Source organism: Ziziphus jujuba, chromosome 10 (assembly GCF_031755915.1).
Source record: "Ziziphus jujuba cultivar Dongzao chromosome 10, ASM3175591v1".
Taxonomy (NCBI): Eukaryota; Viridiplantae; Streptophyta; class Magnoliopsida; order Rosales; family Rhamnaceae; genus Ziziphus; species Ziziphus jujuba.
Window position 1 is genome coordinate 6,902,000 of NC_083388.1, and position 20,280 is coordinate 6,922,279.

A 20,280-nucleotide genomic window follows, 5' to 3' on the forward strand; every position below is an offset into this window, starting at 1 on the left:
AGAAACTAAAGATTAACAGTTTCAAATAAATTAGCTAACCTTTTATGCCTTTTACTTTATTCAAAAGAATATAAAAATAAGAAAATTTATAGGGGGAAAAGAAAAAAAGCATAATTTTTTGGTTTTGAAAAAAGAAAAAAGAAAAAAAGAAGGAAAGCGTAAGATTAAATCCATTGATAAAGTATTTTGAAAATACAGTTTGAATAAGTGACTGTACCTCAATTTTCAAGAGACTTCTTTTATAGCTCGATTGAACAAGTCAAGGGCTCTATTTAGTAACTCCCTTTCTTTTTCTTTTTTTCACCAAACAAAAAAAAAAAAACTCCTTTTTTTTTAATTAAAAAAAAAAGTTTTGAGGCAATTGAGAGGATTATACAATGGGCTGTTTTCATAAGCGCAGTACATAGCGCGTGGACTTCACTCTTGCCCGTTATCCCAAGGACAGGAAGAGTCCAAGCGACTTAATGCTGTGTAGTCAGATAAGAAAGAGAGTTGTTTTGAGCAACTCTCTCCCTCTTTCTCTTCAATGGCCTTCTTACATGGAGCTCCACCATTCGCTTCTTCCTCTGGCTTCCAATCTTCACTTCTTCCCTCGTTTAAATTACAACACCCACTTCTCTTCTCTCCCTCTTTTGCTTCCTCTACTTCTTTTTTCAACTCCAAACGCCTTCACTTCCATGGCCTTCATGTTCGTGCTTCTGCAAATGCTACTGCTTCTGCTGACTCTGGCAATGGCAATGGAGCCCTACTAGCTCCAGAGAAGAACCCAGATGTTACTCCTTATGGAAGACAGTATTTCCCTCTAGCTGCCGTTGTTGGTCAAGTACTTCCCTTTTACTCTATTTTCTCCTGGAGAAAACGGTGCTTTTTTCTTGTTAATTCTGCATTTTCTTATGAAAATGTAATATGGGTTTTGGTATGGTGTTTTTAGTGAAATTGGTCTTAATTATTTCAATTTCTTGAACTCTCTCTGGAGTTTTGGGTATCAGAGAATTTGTAGATTAGTTTTGTGTTTCGGTATGATGGTTTGGTGTTACTTGTCTAATGGATTGGCGTGGTTAAATTATTCCAACGAGATGGTTTGGTTGAATAATTAAGATCAGATGCATTTTAAACTTCAGGGAATGTCCTATCTGATTTTGTACAGCCACTAATGCATATGGAAGAAATAAATTAAATGGGACAAGTAATAAAATATTCTTTAAGTTGCTATAAATAATGTGATTTCACTCTATAAACCGGTTAACATTTACTGATGATTAATTAGTTAATTCTCTATCAATGTGAATTTGTGAATACATATTGTCTCATAGGATGCCATTAAAACTGCTCTATTACTCGGGGCTATTGACCGTGAAATTGGAGGAATTGCTATCTCTGGAAGGCGAGGAACAGCCAAGACAGTGATGGCTCGTGGCCTACATGCAATTTTGCCACCCATTGATGTAGTTGTTGGTTCAATTTCAAACGCAGATCCAGCATGTCCTGAACAGTAAGGATACTGAGTTCTTACTGGTTATTTTTGTAATATCAGCAATTGTTGTAATGCTGTTTATGAAAGATCATAAAATGACTATCTCATGAGTCAGCTGTTTTCTGCTCTCATGCCAAAGTGATTGCAAGGGTAGAGCAGGTTTTGCATCATCTTTCTTACATGACAAGCTTAAGAAACTCTTTCTTGGGAAGTCATATATTTGATTCTCAATTTGAAACTTTGGTATCGCCTTTTTGTTTGCTTTTGAGTCTCTTTGTCGTATACTGACTTATCAGAACCTTCTTTATGGCATTTAAAAGATGATCTTACTTATTGACGATGAGAATATCAACATCCAATTTTCTGGTTTCACAAAGATATAAACTGTTTTATTATGCTTCCAAAAACTTGTTTATGATGAGTGGGAGTTAGGATATTCTTGCACATCACCTCTTTCAAGATAACGATAATTCGAACCTAATTCTCAAGGTGGGAAGATGGTCTAGCTGAACGAGTAGAGTATGATTCTGATGGCAATATTAAGACTCAAATTACCAGGTCTCCTTTTGTTCAGGTACTTTTCATGAGTGAAGCCTTTCATACTAGGCTTATTTTAATTGTTCAATCAATGTACTTCATCCATGTCACAGATTCCACTTGGAGTAACAGAGGACAGACTTATTGGATCTGTTGATGTTGAGGAGTCTGTGAAAACAGGAACCACTGTTTTCCAGCCAGGCCTTCTTGCTGAAGCTCACAGAGGTGTTTTATATGTTGATGAGATCAATCTTTTGGATGAAGGTATTAGTAATTTGCTTCTCAATGTATTAACTGAAGGAGTTAATATCGTGGAAAGAGAGGGAATCAGCTTTAAACACCCATGCAAGCCACTTTTGATTGCTACTTATAATCCAGAAGAGGGTTCTGTACGTGAACACTTACTGGACAGGATTGCCATCAATTTGAGGTACAGCAGTTGCATTTAGCCAATAGAATGAGTTGTCTATGTTTTATTCACTTTCTTCTATTGCTAATGGCATGCTTCTTCTGCAGTGCAGACCTTCCAATGAGTTTTGATGATCGTGTTGCAGCTGTTGGAGTTGCAACACAATTTCAGGAATACAGTAACGAAGTTTACAAGATGGTGGAGGAAGAAACAGACTATGCAAAAACTCAGGTAGGAATATATAAATTTACGTCATAGTGCAACATAGTGCTTATAATTGTTATAGGATTCTTACCGGGTTATTGTTATGTTTTAGTTCCATGACTAAGAAAAATGGCTTGGTGTGCCCTTTGTTGCTGATGACTCATGCTATGTTAGTAATCATAACAATTAGCTCTTTCAAATATAAATCTAACTGAATGAGTAGCTGTAGGCCCTGACAGAATCCTAAGATGGTCTTGTTTGACGTAGGCGTATTGCATTTCTACTCATTTTATATTCTTTGCCAGTAATCAAATTTCTTCATTGATTTTTAGCACCTATTACCTTGGTGTATTAGACAGATTTGTACTTATGGTTTTAAGGCTTTGTTATACTGCAAGATGAAAATTTGTTCAAAATTATTATTGACTGAATGCACATGCTTTCACATTGCAGATCATTTTGGCAAGGGAGTATCTTAAAGATGTTACAATCAGCCGAGAACAATTAAAGTACCTTGTTATGGAAGCCCTTCGAGGTGGCTGCCAGGTTCTTACTATGAAACAGCTTCTTAGATTTGAATAAATTTTATCATGAGTCATACTTCTTACTATGCCCTTTTTAGCATATTGGGTTTAAATTCAAACTTCTTAGATTTGAATAAGAAGTGCTGTTGTATGTGGCTGTACTAACCGAAACCTTTGTTTTAACATATGCCCTTCTTTTTTGGTTTTCGATTTTAACATGCTCTTGGTTCCTATATGTGAACTACTGTTTACATAACTGCAAATATCAATTGTGAATAACAGGGACACAGAGCTGAGTTATATGCTGCCCGTGTTGCAAAATGTATTGCTGCTCTGGAAGGACGTGAAAAAGTGAATGTTGATGACCTGAAAAAAGCTGTTAAGTAATCTTCCCAATATTTTGCACGAAAATTGTGTTTCCATTTACGCGCTTTGCTTGTCAAATAAGTGTTATTCAAGAATATATTTATAATCCTGAACATGGAGGATGGTTATTTTGAAATATTTTTCCTTTTCTGGAAATCATATATCTTCAGCCTACTAGTGAATTAGAATTTGGTAGTTCCGTCTACTCCTGTTGTTTTCAAATTGTGGCCAATTTTTTTCAGTCATAGAGATTTATAGAATACTTACAATGATGAACATCTTGTTTATGCAACTAAATTTGTTCACCTTTTGCATTAGCTGAATTGATTGCACATTGTCAGTTATCATTATCTGCATCGTAGTCTTTTTGCTGTTATATAAGTAAATTTTATTCTGATATCTTACATGCAACAGGTAGAACTTGTCATTCTTCCTCGTTCAGTCATCAATGAGAACCCAGCAGACCAGCAAAATCAGCAGCCTCCCCCACCACCACCTCCACAAAACCAAGAATCTGGGGAAGAACAGGATGAGGAAGATGAAGATGAAGATGAAGAGGTTTGTTAACATTGTTAAAAAATTTTAACATACTTAACCATATGGAAGGCTTATGTTCCTCTTGTGTGACTGCTATTAATGAACAAATTTTTGCCATCTTCGGTTTGATGTCTTTTCTTGCATAATTTATTGTTTAAAAGAATATTTTGCTGCATAACAGGATGAGAATGATGAGGAGAACGAACAGCAGCAGGAACAAATACCCGAAGAGTTTATTTTTGACGCAGAAGGAGGTTTAGTGGATGAGAAACTTCTCTTCTTTGCACAACAAGCACAGAGAAAGCGAGGGAAGGCTGGTAGAGCAAAGAATGTTATATTTTCAGAAGATAGGGGCCGATATATCAAGCCAATGCTTCCAAAGGTTAGTCCATCCCAATCTTTGTTTGTTTTATCTCCTTCATCTAGAAGAGATTTGATTTCTACCTTTTCTCAATGTTGTTCTTTATCCCCTTCTACTTTTTTCCTTTTTACCTTTTTTGGGACATCGTTAGTTCTTTATGACCATATTGTCTGCTAAAAATGCACCAAATGAGGGCTGAGGATGCAGTCCTCGTGTATAATTCATTTTAAATTCTCTCTTAGACTCTTTAGATATCTTAAGTTTCTGTTAAAAATTGTCTACTGCATTACATTTTTTCTGAAAAAGATTTGTTCTTTTATAGGGCCCTGTAAAGAGATTAGCTGTTGATGCGACCCTTAGAGCAGCTGCACCATATCAGAAGTTGCGTAGGGAAAGGAGCCAAAGCAGTAGGAAAGTTTTTGTGGAGAAAACTGACATGAGGGCAAAGAGAATGGCACGGAAAGCAGGAGCATTGGTATCAAAAACATGATTTTCATACTAGCATCTCTTTCATAAAATGAGGGGAAAAATGTTTAATTATGAATTGATTTTATAGAGAACTCTCCTACTGAAGTTTAAAGTTTCAGATTAAACCCATGCTGCCATACTGACAAAATGTAACCTAATTATGTTGGCCTTAATTGGAAGTGAATAAGATTTATATTTCAAGGATTTCAGCCAAAATGTTGGCAGTTAAAGAGTTTAAAGTATCAAATCATAATTAGTCAAAAAGAACATTGAAGAAGAAGTTTTTATGCAGGTATGAGAATCTTCATGTAAAGTTTTCTAATATTTGCTTCATGGCAGGTTATATTTGTAGTTGATGCAAGTGGCAGCATGGCATTGAACCGAATGCAGAATGCAAAAGGTGCAGCACTCAAGTTACTAGCAGAAAGTTATACAAGCAGGGATCAGGTGACTTTAGACAAATAGTTTTGAAATTTCAAGATTGCTAGACATGAGCATAATTTAAGAAAGTTTGTTTTGCCTTTTTGCTGCATTACCTGCTCAATTATATTTCATTGCATGTTAACTTATAACATCAAATAGGTTTCTATTATTCCTTTCCGTGGAGACTCTGCAGACGTTCTCCTTCCTCCTTCTAGGTCAATTGCAATGGCAAGAAAACGTCTTGAAAGACTTCCATGTGGTGGAGGTTCTCCCCTTGCTCATGGTCTCACTACGGTATGTAGCTGTGTATATCTGTTTGCCAGCCTATGTTTTCAATGGAAGAAAATTTTAAAAATAAAATAAATTAACAAATATCTGCAAGCAAGCATCTGTATCGCTGATTCTTTAATATATTGCTGTGCTATATAATCTCATCCATCAGCTGGCAATCCATGTTTGTTGTGATTGGCATTCATTTTCTTCTTGAAATTCATGTCTTGGCTTTTGGTGCTAAAAGCTTCTGAGTGCTATGCTTTTCCAATAACTTCATCTATGGCTCTGCTGACTGACCATTCTTTTGCCTTAAATTTCCCAAGGCTGTCAGGGTTGGGCTAAATGCAGAGAAGAGTGGTGATGTTGGTCGTATAATGATTGTTGCAATAACAGATGGTAGAGCCAATATATCACTTAAAAGATCCACCGACCCCGAAGCTACTACTGCTGATACACCAAGGCCTTCGTCGCAGGAGTTGAAGGTAAACTTTATCACTTTGACTCTTCAAAATAGCAAGTTAATTGATAGCAATTCTGGATCCCTTAATAGGTATCCTCACTTGGTTGATAATACACCATGCGTCCAATTCATTATTATTGGAAAAGAAAGGGGGGAAAAAAAAATTAATGTTCCAAGACTAGTCATATTATCCTAATTGTTTATATATCACATTTCCCTTGTCACACTATGAACTTCAATACAAGGTACAGGAAATTAGATGCTTCTGAAGCTTTAAATACATTAAATTTTCTCCGTCATATTGATTTGTGTGGTTGCTCTTGTTGTTGATTCTGTATGAAGGATGAGATTCTTGAAGTTGCGGGCAAAATATACAAAGCAGGGATGTCTCTCCTCGTCATTGACACGGAAAATAAGTTTGTCTCAACTGGTTTTGCCAAGGAAATTGCTAGAGTTGCACAAGGTTTTTCTTCTTAACATAACATCCCTTAAAAAAAAAAAAATGCTTCAATCAGAGGTTAATTACAAAGATGGTCTCATTTTTATGGGTTTTTTTCTGCAGGAAAATATTATTACTTACCAAATGCTTCAGATGCAGTTATCTCAGCTACAACAAAGGAGGCTTTATCAGCCATAAAAAACTCATGAAACATTTACATTTTGTTTTTCTTTTCTTTTTGCTCTTCTTTCCAGAAAATGGCTTAAATTTTTTTACCATCAAAGCATATTTCTTTAAGCTATATATATATATATATATATTAGCTTATCCTGCGTGTAAGTTATAATCTGAAAATAATTAAAATGCAAACTTTTTTATTTGGCTGCAAGTGTCATTTTTTTTTTCTGAAAAAAAAAATTATGAACTGCATTGTTTTAAAGAGAAATGTTATGTTAAATTGTAAAACTATGTTTAGATTTTATTTATTTATTTACTTTTGGTCTAAACAATGTTTTAGAGTTGGAAAAGAAAATAATCCATAAATTTTATTGTTTTAATTGGAATAAAATTATACTTGGAAAGAAAAATGTAACAAACAAATTAGAATAAAATGTATCTGTTTGTTTGTTTGTTCACAAATGTATATTTTACAAAATAATTGTTTTTAGTATTTTTTTATTTTTATTTTACAGATTATCGAAATCAAAATTATTGACTTTGGCCCATATCTAAACGTCCAAAACCCAAATTGTAATCGGGTAAGAACAACCCCATCGGGCCCAATCTGTGCAAGTAGTTAGAGCATTAAAACGGCAACGTTTTTGGTTGTGAAAAATGAAAACTGAGGAATTTGAATTGAAAATCAATCCTCTCTCACTCTCTCTCCCTGTCTGTGTGGATCGCAAGCGCAACGAAAACCCTCACACTCTGTAATTTGAAATCCAATTTTCCCTCCTAGAGGACGTATAGAAGATTTTTCTACTTTTCTAGATTTTCTCCTTCGTCATCTTTCCTTTTTGGTTTTTCTTGGCAGCCAAACAGAACAGGGCTCTGTCAGTTGTCCAGATCTATGTTTTCCATAGTTTAAAGCCTCTCCAAATGCTTGTGAAGTTCATGAGCTTCTTTTGAAACAATTTTTCTATAAATCTTGGAGCAAATTGATGCTTATTAAGTTTCATAATTGAAAATTTTATGCCTTTTTTTTTTTCCAAAAAAAAAAATATTAATTCTTTAACTTATCTTCGTCAGATGGAGGCCCTTTACGCGAAACTTTACGATAAGTACACCAAGCTCAAGGTTTGTTTTCCTCTTTTGTGTTTATTATTTTTTGGAACCTTGAAATGTGTTTGCTTTCACATTGTTTTTCTTGCTCAATTCTCTATTAATTTGTTTGTTTTCTGGTTCAATGCTAAATGCTATATTGTTTTCTTTATTTTTTTTATTTGCTTTATAATTTGTATTTGATTGCTTAGTTCTACTTTTTTATTGGAAATTTTTTGCTTTTTATTATTTATTTTGATTTATGAATCATGTTTTATATAATTTCCATTTCTATATTTATTTATTTTTAAGTCAATTAATCATCAAGGTCCCAAAAAAGGCATTCCAATTATGTGTTTTCTCCATAATAATTGAATCATGTTATAAGCATAACATGAAACTTTTTCAAGTGAATTCTACATAAACAAACAGCTACCAGCAAATTCATCAAGTCATTGTATGGATACCTAAGCAGCATATTGATAAACTAAATTTTAAATGTCAATTTTCATTTTTTAATGCTGAGTCAAGTAGCCTCACATGTGTAACACGTAAACTTTGCATAGCACTGCAACTTCATACTAACTGGCAAATTTTATTGATACAAAAATCTATTTGTTATTGAGGGAATGAATTCCAACTGAAATTACAGAAGGTAAATTGTTGCTAAAAGGTATATTTAGCTGGTAGTTTGTGTTAATGTATCTGCTGGTTCAGCAACATTACGCTTTTCAATCTGATTTGTGGTTTTATGTTTTACCAGACTAAAAAATTGTCAGAGTTGGATAAGATCAACAAAGAACAAGAAGTAAAATTTGTGAATTGTGTGACTGGTAATGTATTTCTCTATTTTGTATTGGCAGCATTCTATCTCTTCCTTCTTTTTGACTAATTATTCTGGGTCAACTTCGAACTAATTTATTAATTGTCCTACATCCCATGAATTACTCAAAAACAGGCCTCAGACTTAAGGAATTAAATGTGTCAAGAACCGTTAAAATTTAGTACAAGATAAAAATAAAGCTAAAAGAATGTTAAAAACTTGGTTAATTACACAACAATGAATAGAATATAAGCAACCAAAATTAAAAAACCGGTTAAGCAAACCAGGAAAAGCATTTTGAATTTGCTATACATTTAAAAATTCGTCTAGCCTTTTTAAACTTTCTTCTTTTCAAGATTCTTACTAGCTGCATTTGGTGTCAGACTGCCTGGTTATACATCATAAAACATACTCACATTTTTACTGTTTCAGATTCATAATAGGTGCATAAATGCATGCTTATGTATACTTATGCACATTCATGCGTATATACATTACTAATGTACATGTGCAGGCATACATATCCATATTACACTTATAAGTCATAAATACATGGATACACAATATTCCATAGATTTGAACCGTAAATAAACTTTGTAATAACTGAGAGTTATAATACAAGTAAAGGGTCAACCTTTATTTTTTTTTGGGGGTGGAAAGGTAAATGGTGAACTTTGATTGACTACTATTTGACATAGTTTCCTCAGCTTGTAAATTGTAAGTTTGTTTTTGAGCTAAAGCATTTTGTTGTTTATTTTCACTGTTGCAGCTGCAGAAGAGTTAATACAGCACTTACAGAAAGAAAATGAGAGATTAAGTTCTCAAGTTGATGACTTGAGAAGTGAATTGTATTCAATTAGGCAAGCATCCAAAGTTTCAGTAGTTTCTTTTTCTTGTCAAACTCTTAACATCCCCCAAGTAATGGTCACAATTATTTGGTTGTTGTGACTGCAGGTCTTCCATGGACAAACAGTGTGCTGAGTATCAGAACCTTTTGATGGAAGAGAACCAGAAGAGTAAGACAACACTGGCTTTTTTAATTAGCATTGCCTCTTAACTCTTATGATCTGACCAAGACTAATTACATCCTTAAGTTTTATAAAAAAAGTTAGGCTATCCTGGGATTAGTAGCATGGAAATTGTTTCTTTCCTATGAAATCCAGCATATATAACTATGAAGCGTTTTTGCCATGACACTGTAAAATGAAAGGAAAAGAAAAGGAGAAGTACCTAAAAATAAATTAACAGCATATTTTTCTTTTAAATATGGATGGCCTCCGTAACATTTTTTACAGTGTTTTGATCAAACATTCAGATTGTAATTAATAATCTTTTATACACATTACATCTTATTTCAAATTCAATTGAAGGTGTCCTAAACGTTAAACTTTGACAAAGTACACATGAATTAAATTTTGTTCTTTATCTTTTCATTTATTTAAGGGGTCCTTTCTTGAGACTCAAGCCATCTTTTGTGCATTGCTAATAGTTTACCTTACTATTATGGGTAAACATGGAACCATTCCTATGGCCACCATCAGTTCACATTGGTAATAGAAAAATGATTATTGCTGAAAAAACTTGAAATCCATCCATCAGGTATCATTGGCAACAAGTATTTGTACAGGATGGGATGGGACATTTCATAGTTTCATTCACCAAGGCATTCATGTACATTATTGAATATCTCTTTCACTAACGGGCTCAAATTTATGGCAGATAAAGCACTCACTGAGGAAGTTGAGAGGCTACGAAAGCTAGAACAGGAGGGAATTTTTAGCTGTTCAAGGCACAACAAAACAGACAATGAACAGCTCAGTACACCTCATGAAGCTCAAACTGAATCAGAAGAATTGTGTGGAAGGACACATAAGCGGAAGAGGCATTCTAGGTCTGAAACAGAAGACATGATAATACCTTGTGGCAATGGTCATGACACCACAATGCTAGGAGAACCCTCAAAGGACTTGCACAAGGAAGCTGTGTCTAGTGGGGCCCTTTTGAATAATCAGCAGGTATCTGGTTGTCTTACATGCTATAGTTCTTATACCAGAAGATATGGTTTTCTCATTTTTATTTTGGTCGAACTCTTTCAGCCAGAATGCTGTAGAAGAATTATTAACAGATCAGGTGTGTGCCTGAAGTTGAAGTTTTTCACAATATTCCTCACACATTATGGTCATTCATTATCTTATGTATTATATATGGTCCAGGTGGTGCTGTGAATGACAGTTTCCCTGCTAACTGCATGTTTCAACACCTTGTTGAGAATTTGGTGGGCATGAAATTCTCCACTGTTACTCAAAGTGAAGGCATATGCATTTCTGCTATGCACCAGTCAAGTGGTAATTGTTAGATTATCAGAGAGATGTTTTCAATTCCTAGAATTCTGGTTTTCTCCCTCCCTTTTCTTTCTTTGCTTTCTTTTCTTTCTCTCTTCCAATGCTTGAATGCTATATCTTTGGCCGTATATCCTTATTATTCCTATAGTAGGTTTTAAATCAATTTTCATTTTGATGGATAACATTATATTGGGAGGATTTCCCAATAGCTTTTCTATCTTAAGATGATGAATTTACACTTTATAGGTTGAGTGGACACGTCTGACATAATTAAAGATGGAAAATGGTTGAGTAGACACCTGGAGAGATATATGTGAGTGGCTACCCATGAGCCGAGTCATTTGTGACCTAATTGGGTTCAGAAAACAAGTTAAATTCAAAGCTTCACTTGGTTAATGGACTTGTTAGTCAGTGCTTTGTGCACTCAAGCACAAAATATTTCAGCTAGTGGACTATGCTTTATTGTGGATATAAAGTCATCAAATACACGTGGTGCAATAACCAATCTGGGAATAACTTTATTTGGGCGCGTCTTGATTTGATAGTCAGCCCACTTGACTGCAGCTGATGCCCTTTTTATCCACAAATGTAGCAGAGATGAGTTAATAAATTTAGCATTATGAAAATGATCTTTTTACAGCCTTGATCAAGGGGGTAATTTAAGAATCAGATTCATTAAGGAACTTACCTCTATTGACATTATGGATGCTTGTTAAAACGTTTTCCCTTTTTTACTAGTATCATTTCTGACCTTAATGTACTCAAGAGTCTTGGGCGCATGAAGCATGATTCATCACCTATTTCCGTTAGTCATTCTAATCATCATCCCCTCCATAGAAAGAACTTATCAGTGTTCTGATTTTAACAGGTTACTCCTTCAGTCTGACATGGGTGGAGAGTGGAGGCACGAAGGAAGCAGAATTTGTATATCGCACCTTGTCTTTGGGGACATTTGATAGAGTAGCACCGGATTGGATGAAGGAGGTTATTATATTCAGTACAACCATGTGTCCAGTTTTCTTTGACAGGGTGTCCCGTGTTGTGAAGCTGCACTGCTGACCAAGTGCAATAATAGATTGCTGTTCTTGACAGCCTATTAATCCGCATGTCTTATTTGTAAATCAACATAGGTCGTTTTGCAAGTTGTTAAGACAAAACTAAAGGTCATAGGCTGTGGACTAGTGAATTAAGTATAATTTTCGAAGAAAGCATATCATGTAATGTATGATTTCAAAGTCGCTGGCTTAATATGAAAAAGCAGAGACAACCTTTTGCTTAAAATTGTATCCGATCAAGTAGCTCATGTTTATTGAATCTCCTAGGGGAGAGATTTGGCGACTGAACTTTCTTCTTTTAATTTTTCATCAAGGTATTTCTCATGTACCTTTGCTCTAATTTCACAAAATAAAATAAATAGATAAATTAATTAGTTCTACCCATGAAATATGGATCAACATGAAAGCCTCAACTACCCTATCTTCCCCATTGTGATATATAAAATAGTCGTTCCAATAATTAGCCCCAGGTACAATAACCAGAGGATACTAAAGAAGAAAAACCACAGGCTAGTAGATTTTGGATAATTAATTTGTTGAATTGCTGCACTAAGATATGAAGTAGTGACCATAAATGATTCTCTGCTTTTGAAATTGAAAATTTAGATTTTTTTTAAAAAATAATAAAGAGATGATTAACGGGGAAGGAATAATTGAAATAAAAGAACAAAAAAGAGATTTTTTTTTTTTTTTTTTTATAATGATAGTAGATCCTTTATCTATTACATAGAAGATTCATATTATTCAATTAAAAAGAGGAATGAAATAAATGATTGTCCAAATTTCAAAAACCAGAAAAAGGAAAAAGGAAAAAGGAAAAAGAGCAGTGGAGCGCCTCCTCCTAACAAAAAATAATATAGCCGTTGAAGATCAAAAATTAAAAAAGCAACAAATTGGAATCTAAAACAACACCGGCTTTGCAACGTTCAAAAAAGTATAAATTTACAACTTTACCCCTACTTCGAGGTTGTTCGGTGCCCCTTTGTTACCGTTTAAAAACCAAATCAAACCCAAGTTCCATACCCTCTCTCATTCTCACTCTCTAAGCTTTCCCTCTTCTCAACCAAGAAGGAGAACAAACCCTTTTGTCTCTCCTTCTTCTACGAATCCTTTTTTGCTTTTGTCTCTTCGTTCGAATCTCTGTGTGTCTTTGTGTTTGATCTACATCTCAATAATGGCTGCCGTTAATGGGTTCTCTGAAACCGGTCATGGCTACCAGACCAACACTCCGGTCACCGCCGCTGCTCCCACCAAACAATCTCTGCCTCCGGCTAAGACTGTAGATTCTCAGTCTGTTCTCAAAAGGTAATTTCTTTTCCTTTTCTTCTTATTCGTTTACGCGATCTGTTCTTGGTCTGTTTGGAAGTTAGTACTTGAATGCGTTTTGGGTTTTTCTTTTTTTTTTTTTGTTTTTTTTTTTTTTCTCTCTTATGATAAAATTTTCGGGAACAGGGTTTTCCTTAGGTTCTAAACAAAAAGAGATCTCGTTTATAGTTATAAAAAAGAAAGAAAACATTGGGAATTCTTCGTATTTGATTCTGTTCTTCTGGTATTAGAGATTTTTTTTAGGGTTACTAACAAATTTTTCTCTTCTTCTGGTATTGGAGATTTTTTTAGGGTTACTAACAAATCTTTCTCTTTTTGTTATGTTCTTACTAACAGGTTGCAATCTGAACTGATGGCTTTAATGGTAAGAAACTATACTATGCCTTTGACATAGATTGTTCTTTGTTCGTCTTTCTTCTTCTTTTTTTTTTTCTTTTTTTTTTTTTCCCTGAACAATTAGACATTTGAAATTTTCCAGATGAGCGGGGATTCAGGGATATCTGCATTCCCAGAGGAAGACAACATATTCTGCTGGAAAGGAACAATCATTGGAAGCAAAGACACAGTCTTTGAAGGAACAGAATACAGACTTTCACTTTCTTTTCCAAATGATTATCCATTCAAACCTCCAAAGGTCAAGTTTGAGACTGGTTGCTTCCATCCTAATGTGGATGTCTATGGCAATATTTGCTTGGACATTCTTCAGGTAATTAATTTAACAACATTTTTCTGAAATCTCAATGTCCCAACAGCCAATGATTTTGCAATGTTCTTTTTAGTGCTATCTAAAATTTTATTTGATTTTTGTTTGTTTGTAGGATAAATGGTCATCTGCTTATGATGTGAGAACTGTACTAATATCCATCCAGAGTCTTCTTGGAGGTAATATTTTCACTTTGTTCCTTTATTTTTTTTTGTGTGTGTGTGTGTGTGTGCCCTTTAAAGCAATGGAGCTTTCTTTTGACATGTTAGAGTGAAACATTTTATTAATTTTGTTATTTGTGAAATTTGCAGAGCCAAACATAAGTTCACCTTTGAATACCCAAGCTGCTCAACTCTGGAATAATCAAGAGGGTAAATTGACAGTTATTTCTTTATCTTGCTTCCTTTCATTTTTATTTTTTTATTTTTTTTTGTATTTTTAATTATCAATTTCTAACTTTTTGTAATACCTCTTGCAGAGTACAGGAAGATGGTGGAGAAGTTGTACAAGGCCCCAACTGCTTAGTTATTTTTTATTTATTTAATTTTTATTTTTTTTTGGTTACTCTTTTAATTTTTTTTTTTTTCCCTCCCCTCGTTTACTTACAAAAAGATCAGAGATGATGGAAACATGCTTTTTCTTTTTCCTTTTTCTTATTGAGGATGAATTTATATTACATTTAGAATTCTCTCTCTATCTCTCTCTCTCTCTCTCTCTCTCTCTATTTTAGATGGCTGTCGTTTTAGTTTCGTTGGACCCTTATAACGGCAATAATACACTTTTTAACAAATATAACATATGTCACAAAGAAATTCTCTACTCATATCAAAAGCTGCAAGAAAATTGAATTTTGACAAGAAAAGATAACGAACGAAAATGGTGCAACAATTACAGCTGAAACCTGCAAGCAAAACCTTTTTAGGGGAAAAAAATAATATATATATATGCTTGTGTAACTTTTTAAAAATACAACCAAAGGGACAAGAGCAGCAAAGTTCCCTTGCTAACTAACATTTGACTTGTCAGCTCGCAAAGGAAGAGGAGGCCAAACATAGCAATCTTCCTCCTATTTTTCTTTCACCAAACTTGTTAGATGAAAAAAGGAAAAAAATGATCCCTTTCTAACAATGATCCAGAACGTCAACTATCAATCACTAACGTTAACTTGTTAGAGATATCTCTGCACATGCTCTACGATAAACTAACTTAAAATATTTTAAAGATGACTCTCATTCTGAAACAACCTTTAAGTGGGAGTACAGCACAAACTTGAGAAAAGCATACATAATATCTGTCATACTTTTCAAACACAAATTAAGACATAACAAGGTCCTTCAAGGCTTTGCTGATGTCAACTGCCTAAGATTGTACTTGGCCAACTCCTTGTACTTTTCAACAACCCCGATCAAGCACACAGTCTGACAAATCATGGAAAGTGAGTAATTAGAAGCAAACATTTATACTTTTCAAACATAGTTTTTTTTAATAACAAACATATCTGTCATAGAAGTTGGTATTAAAAAAATACAAATAAAATAAAAGCTGAATTCTAAATTAAATACGTTCTAGAAGTTCCAAGTCTTTTTTTCTTTTGAATTCACCAAAAAAGTCTTTCTTTTGATCAAAAGTTCTTGAAGTTCATTTTTTCATTTTTTTTTTTTTTTTCTGTAGGGAACCAGATTATTGTACGACATCTCAGCTGTATAACCAAAGAATTAGGAAAATGGTGGCGTAATAATTGAGCAGCATAATGGTTCGGCTTCACATTCTATCAATGAAAATGATACTATTTTACAAGGATAATAAACCTTCTTACCCTAACAATTTCAACTACAATGGTTTTATCAGGATTGTTAAGGTCAACTTTATGTGGTCCAGGAACAGATTTTGCTACTGCATTTATAATCTTCATCCTGTCAATACCAGTATTTGCACGGGCTTCATACAATACTGCAAACTGCATAGAATTGTTAATGGAGTTAGTAATAATATAACATATATAAAGGATCTAACAAGTGAATTAGCCACGAAGTTTATCTCACATCATCTCAAATCCTAGTTTAATGTTTATGAAACCTAGTGGTTTTTTAGTTTCTAAGTAGCCAAGGAATGCAAAGCTTCAATCCAAGAATTTGTCTGTGCTGTTATTGAACTAATTACATGGGTGAAGAATGTGAATGTGATAACATCCGTGTTGACATGTTCTTATTAAATAAAAAAAAGAAACGTCAAAGAAATTACGGTACAAGAATAACCACCACCACACAAGGTAGGAATAGATGGAGATGTTAAAGTTGAAAGTTGCATACCACACATCTTGTTTAGATTTTCTATTTCTTTTCACCACAAAGAACTTCATGTACGTTGAAATTGGTTAACCAGAAAAAGAACAATAGAAATGGTGAAAAAGATAAGAGAAAAATGACCTTTATTGGATTCTCAGTTTCCACAGGAAAATACTGTGCCACAAGAGGTGCGATTGCTTTTGTAATCTCCTCTTCTGAAGCATAGCATGCTACTTCAACAGGTAAGACTCTTAAGATAAACCTACACGTGAAAGCATGAAATATACGTAAGCTTTTTAATAACTAACAAACTGTAGCTGGTCTGTTCATGGATGCTAAATATATTTAACCTATCAAGCCCTGCACGAACAAACCTTGACATATGTTTTCTTGTTGCAGCAGCCGATGTCATAATATGTTGCACAATATCCTTGGGTCCAGGGTCCCCATCTTCTTTCCTCATTTGAACAAAGACAACACCATTACATCCCGAATCAAGCTTGCCGAAGCGCCTCTGTCAAAAGTATACAATTAGCTCTAAAGTAGATTATGAGTAGAAATCACGATTTTATTAGAAGATTGAAAGGCTTGCAGGGCCACTAGTGGTAAAGGGAGTTGAGAGTGTAAACATGAAGCAATACAGGTTATATGAAAAAATCAGTAGAGAAAAGGTGACAAAAATAATACCAATATTTCTGCTTCCAATAAAGAACCTCATTAGACATTACTGCTGATTCAACAACACAAGATGTTCATTGACATTTGTTGTTAAAATAAATCTAGTGGCCAAGATAATTCAAGCAAAGCAGGTAACAGAAATATTCTACTTCCATCACCTTTCACTTCAAAGGTTTTGAAATTACATCGGTTCAGGGTAATATTTTTTTAAATACATAAAGCTCTGTAACATTCAGAATAAAAAAAAGACTACCACAAGAGATTTATAGTGCCATTATTATCTTTATGATAGATTGGTATGTAGCTTACTTCTTTTCTTCTCCCTTTTTTTTTTTTTTTTTTTTTTTTTTTGTACAGCTATGAAATTCATAAACATAAGAAAATTTTACATCAATATGGTAAGTAATCTATAACAGAAAATAATCCTCAGAAACAAGCCACAGGATGGCAATTGGACAGTTAACATTGTAAAAAAGAAAAAGAAATGTTAAAAATAAAAATAAGTGAAAATTAGCCCCAGGATGGCGATTGTGCACAATCAGAGAAGTCTTAATCTAGTTCTAACAGATTGGTTTTCCTTGCTTTCATAATAATGTGACTAACAAAGAGAGGTTCACAAACTACAACTGCCTGGTTTTACATGGATCCTTCAATTCATCCTGCCACATACATGTTCGCACAAGATGCTGATATACAACAATAATGTAATCTACAAAATTTTCACTTGCAAAAATTGCGCATGTAATACAAAATACTGTTTGCAAAACATATATAAGATCACAAGCAGTAGCATATATCTTTCAATTCTAAAATTCTCCCGTAAGCATTATGACAAAGCAAAAGATGCACAAGTAGTGATCAAAAGGGTTGTAGAAATGTCATCCAAAACCTAAAATAATATAATTGACACGAACCCGCATAGAAAATAATCAGTAAGAACTGGATTAACATACTTCCGATCTGACTTAAAAGAAGGGGGAAAAAAACAAAGCCATACAGTTAAGTAGTTTTTGCTAGCTCACCTTGTTAGTATCTCCCAGCTCTTTGATCTCAGCATCAATTAGCTTATCTACTGACTTCTCTTCCACTTTATTCGGGATCACAGGTTTTGACACATATGTTTCTATACATTGTTTCTTCGCTGGTGGATCCTCAGCTTCATTTGCTTGATTTTCAAGACTTTCACTGACCTCTTTGTTGTCATTAGGTTCTACTGCTGTATAATTTTCAGGGCAGACATCATCATTATTTTTATGAGAATCTAATGTCTCAGTCCTGGCTTCACCATTACTCGCATCACCCAATTTGTGACTAGCAGATTTATTGTCTTCTTTGTCCTCCTCCTCCTGCTTGTCATCATCATCCTCATCCTCATCGCTACTAGACGAATCAGAATATGAGAACTTAATTTTTGTATTTAAAGGTTTCCTGGGTAGCTCTGCAAGTTTTATGCCTGAATCATTCCCACTGACTAATTCTTCATAAAACTGCATGATAAAACATAACAGCCAACAAATAAATTTCACATAGACTAGCTCTATAAACTCACTAATAACACTAAAATAAAATATATAAACAGATAGTATGACTACATATCATAAGTGCTGAGTTTTATCCATCATTTTGACATTTGTCTTAGAGGTAAACTAAGAACAGTTGCTAATCCATTTTTACCGATAAGCCTAACCCCAAAAAAAAAAAAAAAAAAAATGGAAAACAAGGGCCCTTCTTACAAAAGCTTGAGGTTGATACCTTTCAAAAGAAAGTATGGTTACCAGAACATAGATAGTTGAACCTATATTTCAGTTCTTTTCCTCTAATATTTTTCCCATTGATTCCTTTAAAATAAATGTTAAAAAGATATTCCAGAACCACCCTGTTTGTCTGCACTATCCAATATATGGTGTAACATGGAAATAAAAAAATTTCCTAATAATCCAGGTCCAGGAAATTACAAACAGTAGCATATGTGAGACAGAGTTCATAGGAACAACCAACAGTTTATTTTGCCAATCACCAAACAATGATTAATCGACTAGCTTCAAAATTTCGCAATTTTCAGCTGGAGCTTTACTTCTCTCGAGAAATGATCAAAAATAAACTCTCGCAGATTTGTGGCAAAACAACTATTTTTATTAAGCAATTATTTTACTATCATTTTGCAACAATAAAATTATAATCAGATAAGAAACAGTTAACAAATTAACTATTCCCTAATTTCTCACCAAAACTTCCAAATTTCCCTACTAATGGCTTTGAATTTTCTTTTTGTCACATATATAAAACTCAAAAATGATTACAGGTCTGGACCCGATTCTAAATTTGGACAAATTTCCAGACCAATTTATGTACAAGCAAGTCACTTGAAGAAAACGGTTGAAAACAATAGAAACTCTACAAACAAGGAAACAGCGCAGAAACTCAGTAATAAACAGCAAAAATCTACAATACCCAAAAACCCACATATCAAACACTCATGGAAATCAAAATCCAAATGAGAAATTGTCTCCCACCAAAACACAAAATAAATAAATTAAAAAAATTCAAGAAACGGGTGACATACAGAGTCTATAACATTAATAGCCTCACGAGAAGCTTGGTGTTCCCTGCCACCGTCACAGGTAATGAAGAAGCCTTGAACTCCTGGATGTAATGGGTACTGACCCTTCTTCTTCACTGGTTTCTGCAAATTAATTTGTACCCAAAAAAAATCCATAAAAAAAAAAAAGTGCATAAATATAATATCAGAGAGAGAGAGAGAGAGAGAGAGATTACGTTATGTGGACGATAGCGTTGCTTCCTCTTCTTGGAGGTGGTGGAATTATTGGATACGGAAGAGGCCTTGGATTTGTTATCGGCGGCCATTTTCAGAAACCAAAAGAAAAGCGAAGGCCCAGAGAGAACACTCACTCGCTGAGCTTCCCCCTTTCAACCGGTAGTATCTATTAAGCATTAACCACTTGCTCCTCCAGAATAACACGACTCGTGATGTCTATGTCCTGCCACGCAATCAACTATAACCATTACCCAACCCATCACGACTTGATTTTATTGTATGACACTTCGAGTATTATTTGAGTAATACTTTCCTTCTTTTTTTTTTTTTTTTTTTTTTTTTTTTTGGGAGAAAACCCTTTGTATTTCTTGAATTTATAGAAACCACCCTTTCTTGAATTTATATTATTATTATTTTTTTTTGGAATTTTAATATAGACATAAATCCGTGGGATTAGTATGTGAAAATAAGATGGAAAATACATTTAGACACAACACACTCCTTAGATTTTACTTAAATTACATATATCCTTATCACAAAATACTAATAATAATTAC

At 34.0% G+C, this 20,280-nt stretch overlaps 4 protein-coding genes across 9 annotated transcripts; 3 read left to right on the top strand and 1 right to left on the bottom strand.

Moving 5' to 3' along the window:
* Positions 1 to 458: 458 nt before the first annotated feature.
* LOC125419905 (magnesium-chelatase subunit ChlD, chloroplastic) lies at positions 459 to 6,852 on the top strand. 2 transcript variants are annotated; one of them, XM_060811863.1, is made up of 15 exons: positions 459 to 823; positions 1,314 to 1,492; positions 1,964 to 2,048; positions 2,125 to 2,441; positions 2,528 to 2,651; positions 3,078 to 3,170; positions 3,431 to 3,526; positions 3,929 to 4,072; positions 4,239 to 4,433; positions 4,735 to 4,887; positions 5,220 to 5,327; positions 5,463 to 5,597; positions 5,900 to 6,058; positions 6,379 to 6,499; positions 6,599 to 6,852. In XM_060811863.1, the coding sequence occupies exons 1-15, from the start codon at positions 527 to 529 to the stop codon at positions 6,682 to 6,684; spliced, it is 2,292 nt and encodes a 763-aa protein (XP_060667846.1). In that variant the 5' UTR covers positions 459 to 526; the 3' UTR covers positions 6,685 to 6,852. The 2 variants fall into 2 exon arrangements, with proteins under 2 accessions (XP_060667846.1, XP_015873826.3); XM_016018340.4 differs by having other exon boundaries at positions 460 to 823; positions 4,233 to 4,433.
* A 135-nt stretch (positions 6,853 to 6,987) lies between these two features.
* Positions 6,988 to 12,243, top strand: LOC107410801 (uncharacterized). 4 transcript variants are annotated; one of them, XM_016018280.4, is made up of 9 exons: positions 6,988 to 7,233; positions 7,724 to 7,771; positions 8,499 to 8,568; positions 9,328 to 9,418; positions 9,513 to 9,574; positions 10,278 to 10,573; positions 10,655 to 10,688; positions 10,772 to 10,903; positions 11,769 to 12,243. In XM_016018280.4, exons 2-9 carry the CDS (start codon positions 7,724 to 7,726, stop codon positions 11,957 to 11,959), a joined length of 924 nt encoding a protein of 307 aa, XP_015873766.3. In that variant the 5' UTR covers positions 6,988 to 7,233; the 3' UTR covers positions 11,960 to 12,243. The 4 variants fall into 4 exon arrangements, with proteins under 4 accessions (XP_015873766.3, XP_015873763.3, XP_060667847.1 ...); XM_016018277.4 differs by lacking the exon at positions 6,988 to 7,233 and adding an exon at positions 7,255 to 7,579; XM_016018279.4 differs by lacking the exon at positions 6,988 to 7,233 and adding an exon at positions 7,264 to 7,404.
* Positions 12,244 to 12,940: 697 nt separating this feature from the next.
* LOC107410867 (ubiquitin-conjugating enzyme E2 20) lies at positions 12,941 to 14,680 on the top strand. The gene is made up of 6 exons (XM_016018353.4): positions 12,941 to 13,260; positions 13,618 to 13,645; positions 13,760 to 13,987; positions 14,100 to 14,163; positions 14,296 to 14,355; positions 14,463 to 14,680. The coding sequence occupies exons 1-6, from the start codon at positions 13,130 to 13,132 to the stop codon at positions 14,507 to 14,509; spliced, it is 558 nt and encodes a 185-aa protein (XP_015873839.1). The 5' UTR covers positions 12,941 to 13,129; the 3' UTR covers positions 14,510 to 14,680.
* A 496-nt stretch (positions 14,681 to 15,176) lies between these two features.
* LOC107410080 (uncharacterized) lies at positions 15,177 to 19,882 on the bottom strand. Of its 2 annotated transcripts, XM_048466453.2 has the most exons (7): positions 19,723 to 19,882; positions 19,511 to 19,630; positions 17,970 to 18,434; positions 16,644 to 16,783; positions 16,411 to 16,531; positions 15,801 to 15,941; positions 15,177 to 15,402 (listed from the first exon to the last, which is right to left on the bottom strand). In XM_048466453.2, exons 1-7 carry the CDS (start codon positions 19,810 to 19,812, stop codon positions 15,319 to 15,321), a joined length of 1,161 nt encoding a protein of 386 aa, XP_048322410.2. In that variant the 5' UTR covers positions 19,813 to 19,882; the 3' UTR covers positions 15,177 to 15,318. The 2 variants fall into 2 exon arrangements, with proteins under 2 accessions (XP_048322410.2, XP_048322411.2); XM_048466454.2 differs by lacking the exon at positions 15,801 to 15,941.
* Positions 19,883 to 20,280: the final 398 nt, after the last annotated feature.